The sequence below is a fragment of the Takifugu flavidus genome, chromosome 17, assembly GCF_003711565.1.
Source record: "Takifugu flavidus isolate HTHZ2018 chromosome 17, ASM371156v2, whole genome shotgun sequence".
NCBI classification, from domain to species: domain Eukaryota; kingdom Metazoa; phylum Chordata; class Actinopteri; order Tetraodontiformes; family Tetraodontidae; genus Takifugu; species Takifugu flavidus.
Genome location: NC_079536.1, coordinates 827,603 through 840,192, shown reverse-complemented (window position 1 = coordinate 840,192; position 12,590 = coordinate 827,603). Strand labels below are relative to the sequence as shown.

Below are 12,590 nucleotides of genomic sequence, written 5' to 3'. Positions count from 1 at the left end.
AACATCGTTCAACTTTATCTGAATTTTTATTTAAGAAAGAAGAAAAAAATTAACAATGAGGAGAGTGGTCAATCTATGTGTAATAACACCTGGGGGAGGGCCGAGGTGCGTGTAATAACACCTGGGGGAGGGCCGAGCGTGTAATAACACCTGGGGGAGGGCCGAGCGTGTAATAACACCTGGGGGAGGGACGAGTCTGTTATAACACCTGGGGGAGGGCCGAGCGTTGTAATAACACCTGGGGGAGGGCCGAGCCTGTAATAACACCTGGGGGAGGGCCGAGTCTGTAATAACACCTGGGGGAGGGACGAGTCTGTTATAACACCTGGGGGAGGGACGAGTCTGTTATAACACCTGGGGGAGGGCCGAGCCTGGTGTAATAACACCTGGGGGAGGGCCGAGCGTTGTAATAACACCTGGGGGAGGGCCGAGCGTGTAATAACACCTGGGGGAGGGCCGAGCGTGTAATAACACCTGGGGGAGGGACGAGTCTGTTATAACACCTGGGGGAGGGCCGAGCTGTAATAAACCTGGGGGAGGGCCGAGTCTGTTATAACACCTGGGGGAGGGCCGAGCCTGTAATAACACCTGGGGGAGGGCCGAGCGTGTAATAACACCTGGGCAGGTGTGTGAGGTCCGGTTTGAGAAGGTCATACAGGTGACTCCCATTTGCAGCCTCTATCTTACTTTAATAACTCTAAAACATAAACGATCAGCTAAACTACATTCTGATGTCAGGTGTTTTTTTTTTAACGTTGTAATTACATTGTAATACCAGTGAGCAGTGCTAACTTTCATGCTACTATTTACATTGCAGTGGAGACGGGAATCAGGTGACCTCACCCGGTCACACAGGTTACTTTGCTGCACGTTTCATAAAGCTGCTCTTCGTTTCGTACAATATTTGGCAGAAAACACCTGTCACCTGTGGGCGGAGCCAGGTGCAGGAAGCAAATGATGCAGTCCAGCTTTAGCTCTGAGTCCTGATGACACCTGTTCTGTGGTGGCCTGGGGGGGGGGGGGGGGGGGGGGGGGGGGGGTGGTGGGGGGTAATGGTGGGGTTACGTGTCCTCTGGTCTGGTGCTGGTGGGTCTGGAGGCGGATGCATGTTGGACTACAGCTCCCATAATTCCAGAGTCCACTCTCGTCAATCCTGAAAGAGAAACAGCAGAAACAAATGAAAATCTGTTAACTAATTCCAAGTTGAGGGTTAGTTAGCATAGCTTCTTAGCTCTCAGCTGCTGTGCAACATCAGATGGTGTTAGCATGACCTCAAATTTGCTTCAAAGCTAATGAAGCTAGCTTTATTTCAGAGGTTTTATCTCAGTTTCATACCAAACTAAAGAGGAAGATGGCGATGGCGTGACACCTCGTGGTCAACCGTTTCATTTTTGGCCACCACATCTGTGGCTGACGTTACAGATGTTGAAAGAAAAACTGCTGACTCATCAACGCATCTGGAATGAGGGCGAGTAGGAGCGGCGCGATGCTGCACGAGCAGTCGGAACTTTGCATGGACAGCTCAAGTTAAGCAGCATTTACGGCCAACAGAACCATTTCAAAGGACTTCCTGTCTTATCATATAAAAAAATCAAACTGACAGATTAGCTTTAGCCAGATTAGCCTTAGCCAGATTAGCCTTCGGTGACCACACGGCCCCGAGGAGGAAGGAAAGAACACGTCTGATTGATGGAACATGCAGAGGCGTTCACAAGGCAGCCATGCAGCGGCCGGACGACCCCGTGACCACTCCGGTTACCTGTGAGGTCACATGATCAGGGGACACCTCTGTTTCTTTATGGATGACAACACGCGTGACCGACAGCTCGGGGTGCTGCCGCCGAGCCTCACTGAGCGCCGTGACCAGAGCCTTGAACGGAGACACAGGGTCAGAACCTAGACCAGGACCGGTCCTGGTCCTGGTCCAGCCGCCTGGCTCAGCTTAAGTCCATGACATCAGGAAAAAGAGGTGGTTACCTGGTCGTGGTCGATGTCGGTGTCTCCAGATATCACGATTCTCTTCTCGATCCTGGTTTCCGACATGGCGCCTTTTAACATCTGAAGGGGAGGCGGTTTTTATTTTAGCTTTTCATCTTCAGTCATAAATAAATGAGGTTTATCCTGAGCTCTCCAGGAGGAGGTTCCCCTCAGAATGAGAGCGGGAGGAGGTCCAGGAGGGTCAGACGTCATTCCTGGGGGGGGCAGTTACCTTTGTGATGTGCGTGGTGGTGGTGGTGTTGGAGGTCTCAGCAGTGAAGGTCTGCGAGCTCAGCAGGAGACCCGTCGGGGGGCTCGAGTCACCCTGAAAGGAACCCACGTCATTGGTTTGTGCTCTCAACCCAAGGTCACATCAAGGTCACGGGCCCATGCGGGATCAGCCGCACTCACCCCTGGAGCTTCGTACGTCAACGTCCTCCTCATCACGGGAACTTCCTGTCAGTGAGAACGTGAGAGTCAACTCAGAGGAACTTTAACTTTAATCTCTAAAAGTTCCAGAAAAGGGAAACTTCAGGGACGAGTTCTGCCTGGGAGCAACCTTGTGGGGGGGGACGGGGGGGTATTGGGTCAGTTGGCACTGGGGCAGGGACCACTGGGGCAGGGACCACTGGGGCAGGGACCACCGGGGCAGGGACCACCGGGGCAGGTTCAGATCGGGTACTGGGTCAGTTGGCCTGGGGCAGGGACCACTGGGGCAGGGACCACTGGGGCAGGGACCACTGGGGCAGGACCACCGGGGCAGGACCACTGGGGCAGGACCACCGGGGCAGGTTCAGATCGGGCACATGTGTTTGACATGTTACCTCTTGGTCATCATCATCTTCCTCCCTGTAGACGGACGCCTGCACCTGACTGGCTGAGCCACTGGGTGGGGGGCGGGGCAGAGGTGGGGGGGAGGCTGGCTGTCCAGTCGCCCACCCCCCCTCGTCCTCCAACTCGTCAGAGTCAGGAAAGTCTTCTTCGCCCTCCGGCTCCGAGCCCAGAGCAGAGAGGGGTCTGGGGCTGTAGTCCTCCATGCTACCGCTGACTTCATGCTCAGCAGCGATGCTAACCAGGATAGCATCGCTGCTATCCTGGTTAGCATCGCTGCTATCCTGGTTAGCATCGCTGCTATCCTGGTTAGCATCGCTGGCTGAATGCTGAGCCTGGCTCACCGCTACCTCTATCACTTCAGCTACGGCTGCCTGCGCTAACACACTGATAGCATCTTCGCTAGCGTCACTAGACTCGTCGCTGCTGTCCTGTTTGCCATAGCCGACCTCTTCATCACCGACCTCCACGCTGTTATTACTCCCCCAGTCCTCTATGACATCATCAACCACCCCTGGTGGTGGGGGCGGGGGTTTTTGGGGGGGCGGGCCTACAACAGATGCCACTGCTACCTGAGGCTCAGGTCCCAGTTGCTGATCCTGGTCACATGACTCCGACATCAGGAGGACTGTTTCCATCTTCTCCGATGTCTGAAACAGGAAGTAAACAACTGTGATTCAGAGAGACACTCGGAGGAGGGAAGGGGGGGGACACATGGGGGGGGGGCGGTGGACAGGGGGGACGGGGACGTGGGGGGGGGGGGGGGGGGGGCAGACGGGTACCTTCATCAGGTTGAGTTCCCTGAAGGTTTTTTGTTCGTTGGCTGACCTCAGCAGGGCAGCGAGCTCAGGAGACATTTCACTGAACGATGGCTTAGGACACACACACACACACACACACACACACACACACACACACACACACACACCACACACACACACACACACACACATTAGACAGACACACAAACAAGCCAATTTCTGTTTTTCTAAACACTCAATGAGCCATGCAGGTGGGATGGGTGGGGGAGGGGGGGGTGTTAGCGTGTTAGCTGTGACTGGTGTTAGATGCTGTCAGGTGAGTTGGTGAGTTGCACCATGAAGTAGATCATTGACACTGAAAAGGGCGTTTTTGGTCTTTCTGATGTACGAACACAAAGGTTCCTTTGATCCATCCCTGGTTGCATCTCCATGGTAACGAGAAAAACGAGGACAGATGACAGAGATCTGAGGTAAAGCTGGAAGGAGATCTTCCTAGCCAGATTTAACCTGTGGTTAAAACAAGGTCTCCCAGTTCGGGGGGGGGGGGGGGCTCCACGGTGGTTTGCTTTTGAAACCATCGTTCCTCATCGTTCCTCACAGCTCCTGCAGGTCTTCACCCCCCCGACCGCTCACGTCAGCTGACCCCCGTTGGTGCACGTTACACAGGTGTGCACGGATGGACCATTTAGTCGTTATGCTTTACATTTACATTTCTTTCCCATCTTTTGTGTCTATTTTGCACTAAAATCCTGCTTGTAACTAAAATGGATTAGAGGAAAGGAGGAGCAGGAAGAGAGCAGCCAGCCAATCAGGAAGCAGCCGGCAGCACATGTGACGTTGCGGCTCCGCCTCAGTTCTACTGGAGCAACAAACACGGATCCATGAAGAGATCTGAACATTCATGTGGAACACCTGCTAATTAGTCACCTGCGTGTTCATTTAGTGCAATTAGAATCTTAATTATTAACATTTAAAGCTCTCAGACGAATGAAAATCAGCAATTTGTCCCAGTTGAAGTTAGAAAGTTACTTAAAGACGCAACAAGAATATTTATTCTCATTAAAGACGAGCGGATCTCAATCAGAACAATGTGAACTATCAAACACCTGATTTTCACCTCAGAGCTTCCAGAGTAACACCTGTGCGATATTAGATCTTGTGCTGGGACGTTGTAAAATTATTATATGATATTTGACATTATAATTTATTTATAATTTAACCAGCTACGACCACAGAAACTGTCCAATAAGCCCACTGGAGCTGGAGCGGTAGTTTAGGAAATCTCAGCATTAATCTGGCTACGCAGCAGCAGCGTGCACAGTAGCGTGCGCAGCAGCGTGCGTGGCAGCGTGCGCAGCGGCGTGCACAGCAGCGTGCACAGCAGCATTATCCGCGTCGTGTGCGACTGAGCACCCGCACTGACACGGGAACCAGTTCCCTTTATGGATCCACGTGCCAGTGAGAACCCAAGCTGCAGGCGCCTCACACTGCCCCCTGCCGGGCCACTGAGGAACTACACGCAACAGGCAGACAGCAGAACAAGTGACAAAGGTCACGTGATAGTAGAGTCACGTGAGGACCGTGATGTGACAAGTGCCCTGCACCTATATGAAGGGGCCAGTATGAAGCGGCTCAGGTGAGGCCATATCCAGCCCCCCCCCCCATGCTTGATTCCATGCCAACCATCTAAACACTCATACCACGCTGGTCATGGACGGGGGCAGGTGAGCGGGAGCGTGGGTGGGCTTTAGGTGGCCAGGGAGGGCGCTGGGCAACAGGAGTGGAGCCCCCCCCCCACCGGTGACATCACGGACAGCGTCGCACACCCCCGGGCGCAGCTCCACGGGCGAGGTCGGCGTCTTCACCTCTGTGATTGTCATCAGTCCTGCACCCGCCACGAGATCATCAGCCGTGGGACGTGGCACACCTCTGACCTGCCGGCCCACCCAGTCCGTTTCCATGGTAACGGTAAAGCAGGTGTCACTGCTCGTCATGGTGACGACCCTGCCAGAGGCAGTGTCGTAGCTCTGCCCCTCAGTGTAGCTCTTCTCTCTGACTGGGCGAGGGGGAGCTTGCTCTGTTATGGCTCCGCCCTCCTGCAGCGCACAGGTGTGCAACATCAAACATACACATGTCTGTTTAACCACGACACAGGTAGGACCCCAGTAGGGGGCGCCGGTAGGACCGAGGAGAGAGACAGTGTTCAACCTACCACCGATGGGCTGCATTTCAGGGGGACAGCCTGACAGACAGAGAGACAGACAGGCAGGCAGACAGACAGGCAGACAGACAGACGTCCCATCAATGACAACAGGAAGAGGACAGGCTAGTACCTGTGGCGAGTTCCCCATTTGTGGGACTCAGGTGTGACCTCACCTCCTCTGGGTCCAGCGGTTCGATCATGGGGGAGTCCAGATGTCGCAGAGGTGAGGACGCCAGGCGTTTCTCCCACTCCGTCTCCGCCCCCCCCTGCTTGGCCCCGCCCTCAAAGAAAGAGCGTCTGAGCACGCTCATGGAGCTCTGAGGCTGCTGCTCCTCCTCTGGACTCCCAACGGTGTCCTGAACATCCGGAGAGCGGCGTCAGAGACGAGACGGGCACAGACGCCACACAGGTGCACGCAGACGTACCTGAGTCTTCAGGTCTTCGTCCTGATCAGACTGGGGAGAGAGACACGTCAGAAGGAGCTCGCTGAGACAGTGTAATGGGTCACCTGGTCTTTTTCTGCACCTCTGTCGCCGTCATGTCTCCGTCCACCACTGTGTCCGTCAGCTCGGTCTGTCGGGGGACAGGAAGTGACACGGGTGAGACAGCGCAGACACATGCGGAGGGTCAAATGATGGGGCACGCGCGCGACAGGTGAAGGACAGGTGAGCCACTCCACCTTGGTGTCGTGTCTTTGGAGACTCTGCTGGGAGACGGTCAGGTCCTTGGTGTCCTCCACCTCCACCTGCTCCTCCACCTCCACCTCCACCTGCTCCTCGTCCTCTTTGTCTTCCACTGGTTTCGTCTGCACCATCTCCAAAAGCAACACCTCTTCCTCTACAGGTGCGGAGAGGAGGAGTCAACAGGTGTGCCCGTTACCTTTGCCCTCCACTCATTGGTGTACCTTGCTCCGCCCTCTTCTCCTCCATCATCTTCTCAGGTGTTACCGTGGTGATGACATCACTGGTGGTAAACTTGAACGCTCCATACAGCCCCGCCCCCATATCTGTAAGCACGCACACACACACACACACACACACACACACACACACACACGCTGTAGGAACCAATCAAATCATTTCTGGGTTGTGCAGAAGCATCACAGCGCCGGTGAACTCAGGGGTCATGCAAAGGTCACTCAAAGGTCACTCAGCCAGTCTGCATTCAGGGCCTTCAGCAGTTATTACACATCTGTTAACGTTAATAAAGACTTCTAAAGAGTCAGACCTCCTTCCTGAAAGGAGGCGGAGCCTCATCAGAACAGGTAGGAGACAGGTAGGAAGGCACTCATTGCTCTGTGCTCCTGTTGGTGTTCCACCTGTTCCAGGATGGAGCTCTGACCACAGGAGCAACACAGCACAGCGGCCAGTCACGCAGGAGCAGCACAGCAGCCCTGTTCAGCAACGGCGCCGGAGGGAACTCTACCTGAACCACCGTTGGCTCTGGGGGACGATGTGAAGACTGGGGACCCGATCAAAGAGGACGCGGCCCTCGAAGCTGAGGACCAATCAGAATCACCGTCAATAATACCAGCGGGACTAGAACCAGCAGCAAAACATGAGCACAACACCACAAAGCACCCGGTACAGCCCGGTCCAGCTCCCCCGGCTGGACCGGGCCGTCTGCTGTCCACCAGCATGGACCTGGTCCGCGCTGGAGCCAGCAGGTCCAACACGACCACGGACTGAACTCTGCAGACGGCAACGATACCTCACTGCAATTGGACCACTGAATATTCCCAGTACCCCCAGCTGGGGCAAATTGGTGGGGCAGGTACTGGTACCACCACAGAGGCCACCAGACCTATGAGGGGGAGGTGTACTGGGACTGTTCAGCTGCTGGTGTTACTGGGACCAGCAGGTCCATCAATACTGGGCAGAACCAGTGGCAGACCCGGTACACCAAGCTGGAGCGGCAGCAGGGTCAGTACCTCCGTCCAGGCTCCGGCTCAGCAGGCTCCTCCTGCTGCTGCATCGTGGGAAACTGGGCGGAGGTCTGGAGATCTGAGCACTCGCTCGGCGACTCTGGATCTGAGTCCGGCCGCTGTAACGAAACTTGGACCCCAGAGACAAGGTCTTCTTGGGGGTTTCCTCTGGAGACATGAGCCTGGGGAGGGAGGGACGGAACACGTGACACCGGCACATCTCACAACACCTGTGAAGACCCCGGACTCAGACTGACCTGAAGAAGGAGTGATGCTCCACGCACACCTTCCACAGGCGCTTCGCGGCTCTGTGGTTCAGCAGCTTGAATCCAATGGTCGACTCAAACTGGTCAAACTGGTCAAAAGTGAGAGAGCGGGTCAGGTGGTTCCATCATTCAGAGGCGGAGCTTTCTTCTTCTGTGGTACAGCTCTGTGTCTCACCTCTCCAGGTCGGATCTTGATGTAGAAGTTGTTCCTTTTGTAGGAGATCTTGAGGATCTTTGGCCACGAGAACCTGTTGATCCTGAGCCGGTCTCTGTAGACCAGCAGACCACTACTGCACACGCCCAGCATAATGGCCACACCCTCCGAGTCCTACACACAACACAGCGTTCACTCATTTCACGCAAAGATGGACGTTTGTCTGGCTGATCTCTGTTCGGGTCGCGACCCAACAGCCTCCGTCTCTACAGACCAACATGACCAGCATGCAAAAGTCGACGTAATTCCACATCAGTCTTTATGAGTGGGATAACAAAAGCCTGATGGGATGTCCTCCAGAACCTGACAAAACCAGCAACATGGTGAAGCGACAGCTTCCTGAACAAGCTCTCCACTCCAAAAACATCAGGTTGTTGGTTCTTTTTTTGAGCTGATGTGATGTTAGCGCCTGTGCTGCCAGGCCAACCATGCTTGTACGGGTAGTTTATCTAGAAAGCTTCTTTTGTTTCAGTTGGCATGGAAACAAAGGATGGACAGATGTCTAGGTTACTACTGCTGATACTGTGGGAACATCCAGGGGTTGGGACTGATGGTTCTGGGACAAAAGAACAGATAAAACTAAAGTCACGAACATGAAAATGTTGGTATGGAGGTCCAGATGTTCACCACAAACACAGAAACACACCTACGCCCAGGTAGCTGTCTTACCTCCGACCTAGCTGAAGGCAAACAATCAAAGCGGCTTCCTACCATCTACTCCATTCAGACAGGCAGATGGACAGACAGACAGACAGACTTTACTCCTCTGTGCCAAGTTTAACGTTGAACATTAAAAAAAACCCAAACGTTGACATTGTTGTGATGGTGGTTCTAAGGGAACAAGTGATGAAGGTCGGACTGTTCTTCAGGACACCTGACGGTCACTCTGAGGTGAGGTGGGCGGCGGCACGCGCAGGTAAACAGGTGATTAGCTTGTAGCATGCTGCTCACACCTGCTGTTCTCCCTCTGTCCAGCAGGTGTCCCCACACACGTTACAATCCTACTCTAGTCCTGCCACAACCTGCTTCCTGCTGGAAGAAGTGAAGGTTCTACTTCTCCAATCAGCTTTCATTCAATTCAAAAGAGAAGAGTGGATTAGAAAGATTAATATTCCTTAAAACTCTGTTTTGGCTGGAATTCTGTCTGGCAGGAAGAGGCCATCAATGAGGGTCAGAATGAATGGAAAAATCATTACTGCCACACTGAACACGCGGAAACAGATACACAGGGATGATCGATTGTTGATGGGGGGGGGCGTGTTGTGATGAAACGAGTGTGAAAATCTGGATGAACGACTGTAAATGTGACATCATTAAAAAGTAGGTTAATTCCTGTTAAAAGGAAGTGGAGAATGTAAAGGACAGACTGATGGAGAGCTGGAGTTACACCCCGCCGCCACCAGGGGGGGCTGCAGGAAGCTGCGCAGGCAGATCACGCTAACCTTTGCATGGTGAAGGTCAACTCCATACATGGACAGCTTTTTGACATTCTCCAGGAAGTGCATCTCTGCATCAGCAGGCGTCGTTCCCCTAAACGAACAGTGACAGGCAGCGGTGAGGCGTCGCGCTCGCCACCGCCTGAGCCGGTCAAACCCAACGTTGCCCAACCTGTAGGTTCTGTGCAGCTCCACGATTTTGTCCTCCATCTCTTTGGTCTGGTTTGGAGCAAAACTGAGCTGGCTGATGTAATCTGGACCACATTCATCTGAGGAAAACAGACAGGTGACACCAGGTTCTGGTGGGAAAACCCGGAGAAAGGCGGCAGAAAGCTGCAGAGACGGTACCGGGATCGTAGTCTCCAAGCTCCGACTGGACCGTGTAGGACCCCAGAACCGTGTGAGTGGCAAACGAGCAGGGAAGCCGGCCAGAAACGATGTCCTGTCTCAGCTGGAGACACAGGAAGTACCTGAAGACAGACAGGAAGACACTGCCTCAGGCGCGCTTCTAAACAATGACAGGACGACACTGACGGGCGGGGAGGTTAGTGGAGCACCTGGTGATGTCCTCCGACAGCTGGGCCGGGTCGGGGGGGTAAAACTTGACATTGAAAGAAAAATTCCAGGGAACGCCTGGTGGAGGAATAAAGTGAGATTAACGGGAATAAAGGGGAGCGGTCAACACCAGAGTGGGCGGAGCTACGCACCTCGGACCTGCTTCTTCATCTCCTTCCCTGGATCCAACCAGTTCTGCAAAAGGAAAAATCACTGTTGAGACAGACAGACAGGCAGACAGACAGGCAGACAGGCAGACAGGCACCTTGTTGTTGTCAGCATCCCTGAAGCTCAGTCCAAAATAGTCTTTTTCCAGGAGGTTCATGTGTTCACAGACTTTTTCAAACAGTTGAAATCCAAGCGCTCGTTTCTATGGAAACATCAGAGGTTTCAGTCCTTGAGGACACAGGTGTGTTTCTCCACGCGTCTCACCGGCGACCCTCGCACCTGTCGTCACGTGTCCCACCTCTGTCTGGCCTGTACTCAGGCGTCACCTCACCTGATTCTGCTGGTCTCACCTCCACAGTGCAGGTGAACAGGGAGCCGTCCAGGAGGGTCACTCTGGTCTGCATCATCCTGAAGCTCAGGGGGTTCCTGGCTGGAGATCGGGTGATCCGTACACCTGAGGACAGGTGGCTCGTTGAGTCCTCATTGAAGGTCTGGGACACCCCAGCGTCCCTGTTCTGGAGACAGGAAGTAAAGATTGGACCCTCCCCCTGGCTTCCTGTACGACTTTGTCCTTTCATTTCACCTGTTTCGGTGTCGAACGTCCTGCAGCTTCCAGGCTGGACACCTGTGGTTCACCTGTTTCCGTTGCCATCGTGCTTCACCAGTGCAGCAGGAGGGAAGCTGATGGTGGGATAATCCTGCGGGAAGGAGAAAACCCCCACGTCAAAGGTCACGTCGTCACTAAAGCAGCGAGACAGCTAACGTCCGTCGACCGGCTGTCGCTCTCCCACGTGACCAGTTCATTTGGTTAACGATCATTTTGTGAAGCGTTTCCTCTCAGAATGATCACGGGACAGCGTCCCTGTCCTCGTCCAGCCCCACGGTGACCCATCCAGCTGTCAGGTGAATGGTTTCCATGGCAACATGGGGTGGGGCAGACAGAGATTAGTGCGGAGGGACATTCTGACCTAATCTGGTTTAGGTTTCAGTCCGATGATGGTGATGATGATAATAATCACAAATGGAATCTAACGATGGATAAAAATGAAGAATAATCTCGGACCAAAACGGGCCGCACCAGTTTAGTTCGGATCAGATTCAGCCGTCTTCCGCTTGGTCCTCAGAGGGTCGTGGGGGAGGGGCACGACTGCAGGTCATCACACAAACAAGCACACACCTGAGGTCAGGGGAGAGTCACCTGTCTCCTGGCCTGTGGGCCGAGCCACGGCCACATGGGGGGGGGGGGGCATGCAAAAGCCTGTGGATCTGGACCCAGAACCTTCTGGTTGCACCACCGATCGCGACTGTTAATCTCAGATTAAGAGATTCATTCATCAATCTACGACAGTGAGCAGCAGACAAACATGGATTCTGGATCAGCGTGAACAAAGATGGACTCCATGTGGTCCCCGGTGATGTCCTGGGAACGACGGGAGGTCCAGAAGCGTCCGGTGGATCCCGGCGGTTCCGAGTGATCAGCGGGTCAAACGGAATCCGCAGAAAATACTTTGTGACGTCAGCACAATCGTTGGTTTCTCTGTAAATCTACCTGATCACAAGCGGCCGAACAGCTGTCACATGACCGTCCTGCAGCAGGAAAGCCCCGCTGCAACAAACGCGCGCGCGCGCGCACCTGCAGCTGATTAGGCAAGCGATGCTCTCTTTCCTGCTCTGATAATCGATTCTATCGCTGATCGATCCCGCTCTGTTGGCGTCCTCCCCGTCACACATTCGGCCGGGCTTACCTGTCCTCGTGCAGGATGCTCGTCCTCTTCCTTCGCTGACGGATGCGGTTTTTTACTTCGTCATCTCTGGACGCCGCAGCGCAGGTCGGGGCAGTGACGTCATGACGCACGGGTCAGCGGCAGCTGTTGATATCAGAGTCGGGTCGATTTTTGGAGGATCCCTCCAATTGATCTACTTCTCTTTCCCCGCGTGCGCGTGCATGTCTGGACTAAGCAGTATATTCGAGAAACATTTTCCCAAATTCATGAATCTACAGTAACTTCAAAAATCATCGACACAGGACAGAGTCACGTGATCAGTGATGACGAAAAGGAGAAGGGTGTGTGTGTGTGCGGGGGGGGGGGGGGGGGGGGTATATCAGGTCATCTGTCCGTAGACACCACAACACTCGACACGTAACCAATAAAACCTGATGTGTTCACCTGTGTAGGTGTTGAGTAGAGTCAGTTTCGATGGTGAAGGTTCAATTTAACTTGTCTCTTTTGTCTGGATGGATTAGACACACCAGG

The 12,590-nt window shown here is 54.0% G+C and overlaps 1 protein-coding gene across 25 annotated transcripts; it reads right to left on the bottom strand.

Moving 5' to 3' along the window:
* Positions 1 to 7: 7 nt before the first annotated feature.
* Positions 8 to 12,380, bottom strand: LOC130514143 (protein 4.1-like). 25 transcript variants are annotated; one of them, XR_008946935.1, is made up of 30 exons: positions 12,081 to 12,380; positions 10,919 to 11,033; positions 10,686 to 10,850; positions 10,433 to 10,537; positions 10,320 to 10,362; positions 10,170 to 10,245; positions 9,961 to 10,082; positions 9,785 to 9,881; positions 9,619 to 9,706; positions 8,846 to 8,890; positions 8,138 to 8,290; positions 7,954 to 8,051; positions 7,703 to 7,878; positions 7,198 to 7,269; positions 6,677 to 6,778; positions 6,452 to 6,609; positions 6,298 to 6,345; positions 6,198 to 6,227; positions 5,946 to 6,128; positions 5,782 to 5,811; positions 5,270 to 5,665; positions 3,591 to 3,680; positions 3,258 to 3,458; positions 2,389 to 2,433; positions 2,210 to 2,302; positions 1,978 to 2,058; positions 1,760 to 1,870; positions 560 to 1,153; positions 417 to 474; positions 8 to 354 (listed from the first exon to the last, which is right to left on the bottom strand). XR_008946935.1 is itself a non-coding variant. In XM_057013520.1 (28 exons), the coding sequence occupies exons 2-28, from the start codon at positions 10,985 to 10,987 to the stop codon at positions 1,148 to 1,150; spliced, it is 2,883 nt and encodes a 960-aa protein (XP_056869500.1). In that variant the 5' UTR covers positions 10,988 to 11,033; positions 12,081 to 12,380; the 3' UTR covers positions 8 to 1,147. The 25 variants fall into 25 exon arrangements, 15 of the variants coding, with proteins under 15 accessions (XP_056869500.1, XP_056869510.1, XP_056869509.1 ...); XR_008946936.1 differs by having other exon boundaries at positions 8 to 325; XR_008946938.1 differs by having other exon boundaries at positions 8 to 296.
* Positions 12,381 to 12,590: the final 210 nt, after the last annotated feature.

What these genes read in the sequence shown, in the direction of transcription:
- LOC130514143 (XM_057013520.1), bottom strand. Translation starts at nt 10,987, where the DNA reads ATGGCAACGGAAACAGGTGAACCACAGGTGTCCAGCCTGGAAGCTGCA. An exon ending in GACGTTCGACACCGAAACAG is followed by an intron (nt 10,851 to 10,918) that starts GTGAAATGAAAG and finishes TCCTGTCTCCAG; the next exon opens with AACAGGGACGCTGGGGTGTC. An exon ending in TCCAAAGACACGACACCAAG is followed by an intron (nt 6,346 to 6,451) that starts GTGGAGTGGCTC and finishes GTCCCCCGACAG; the next exon opens with ACCGAGCTGACGGACACAGT.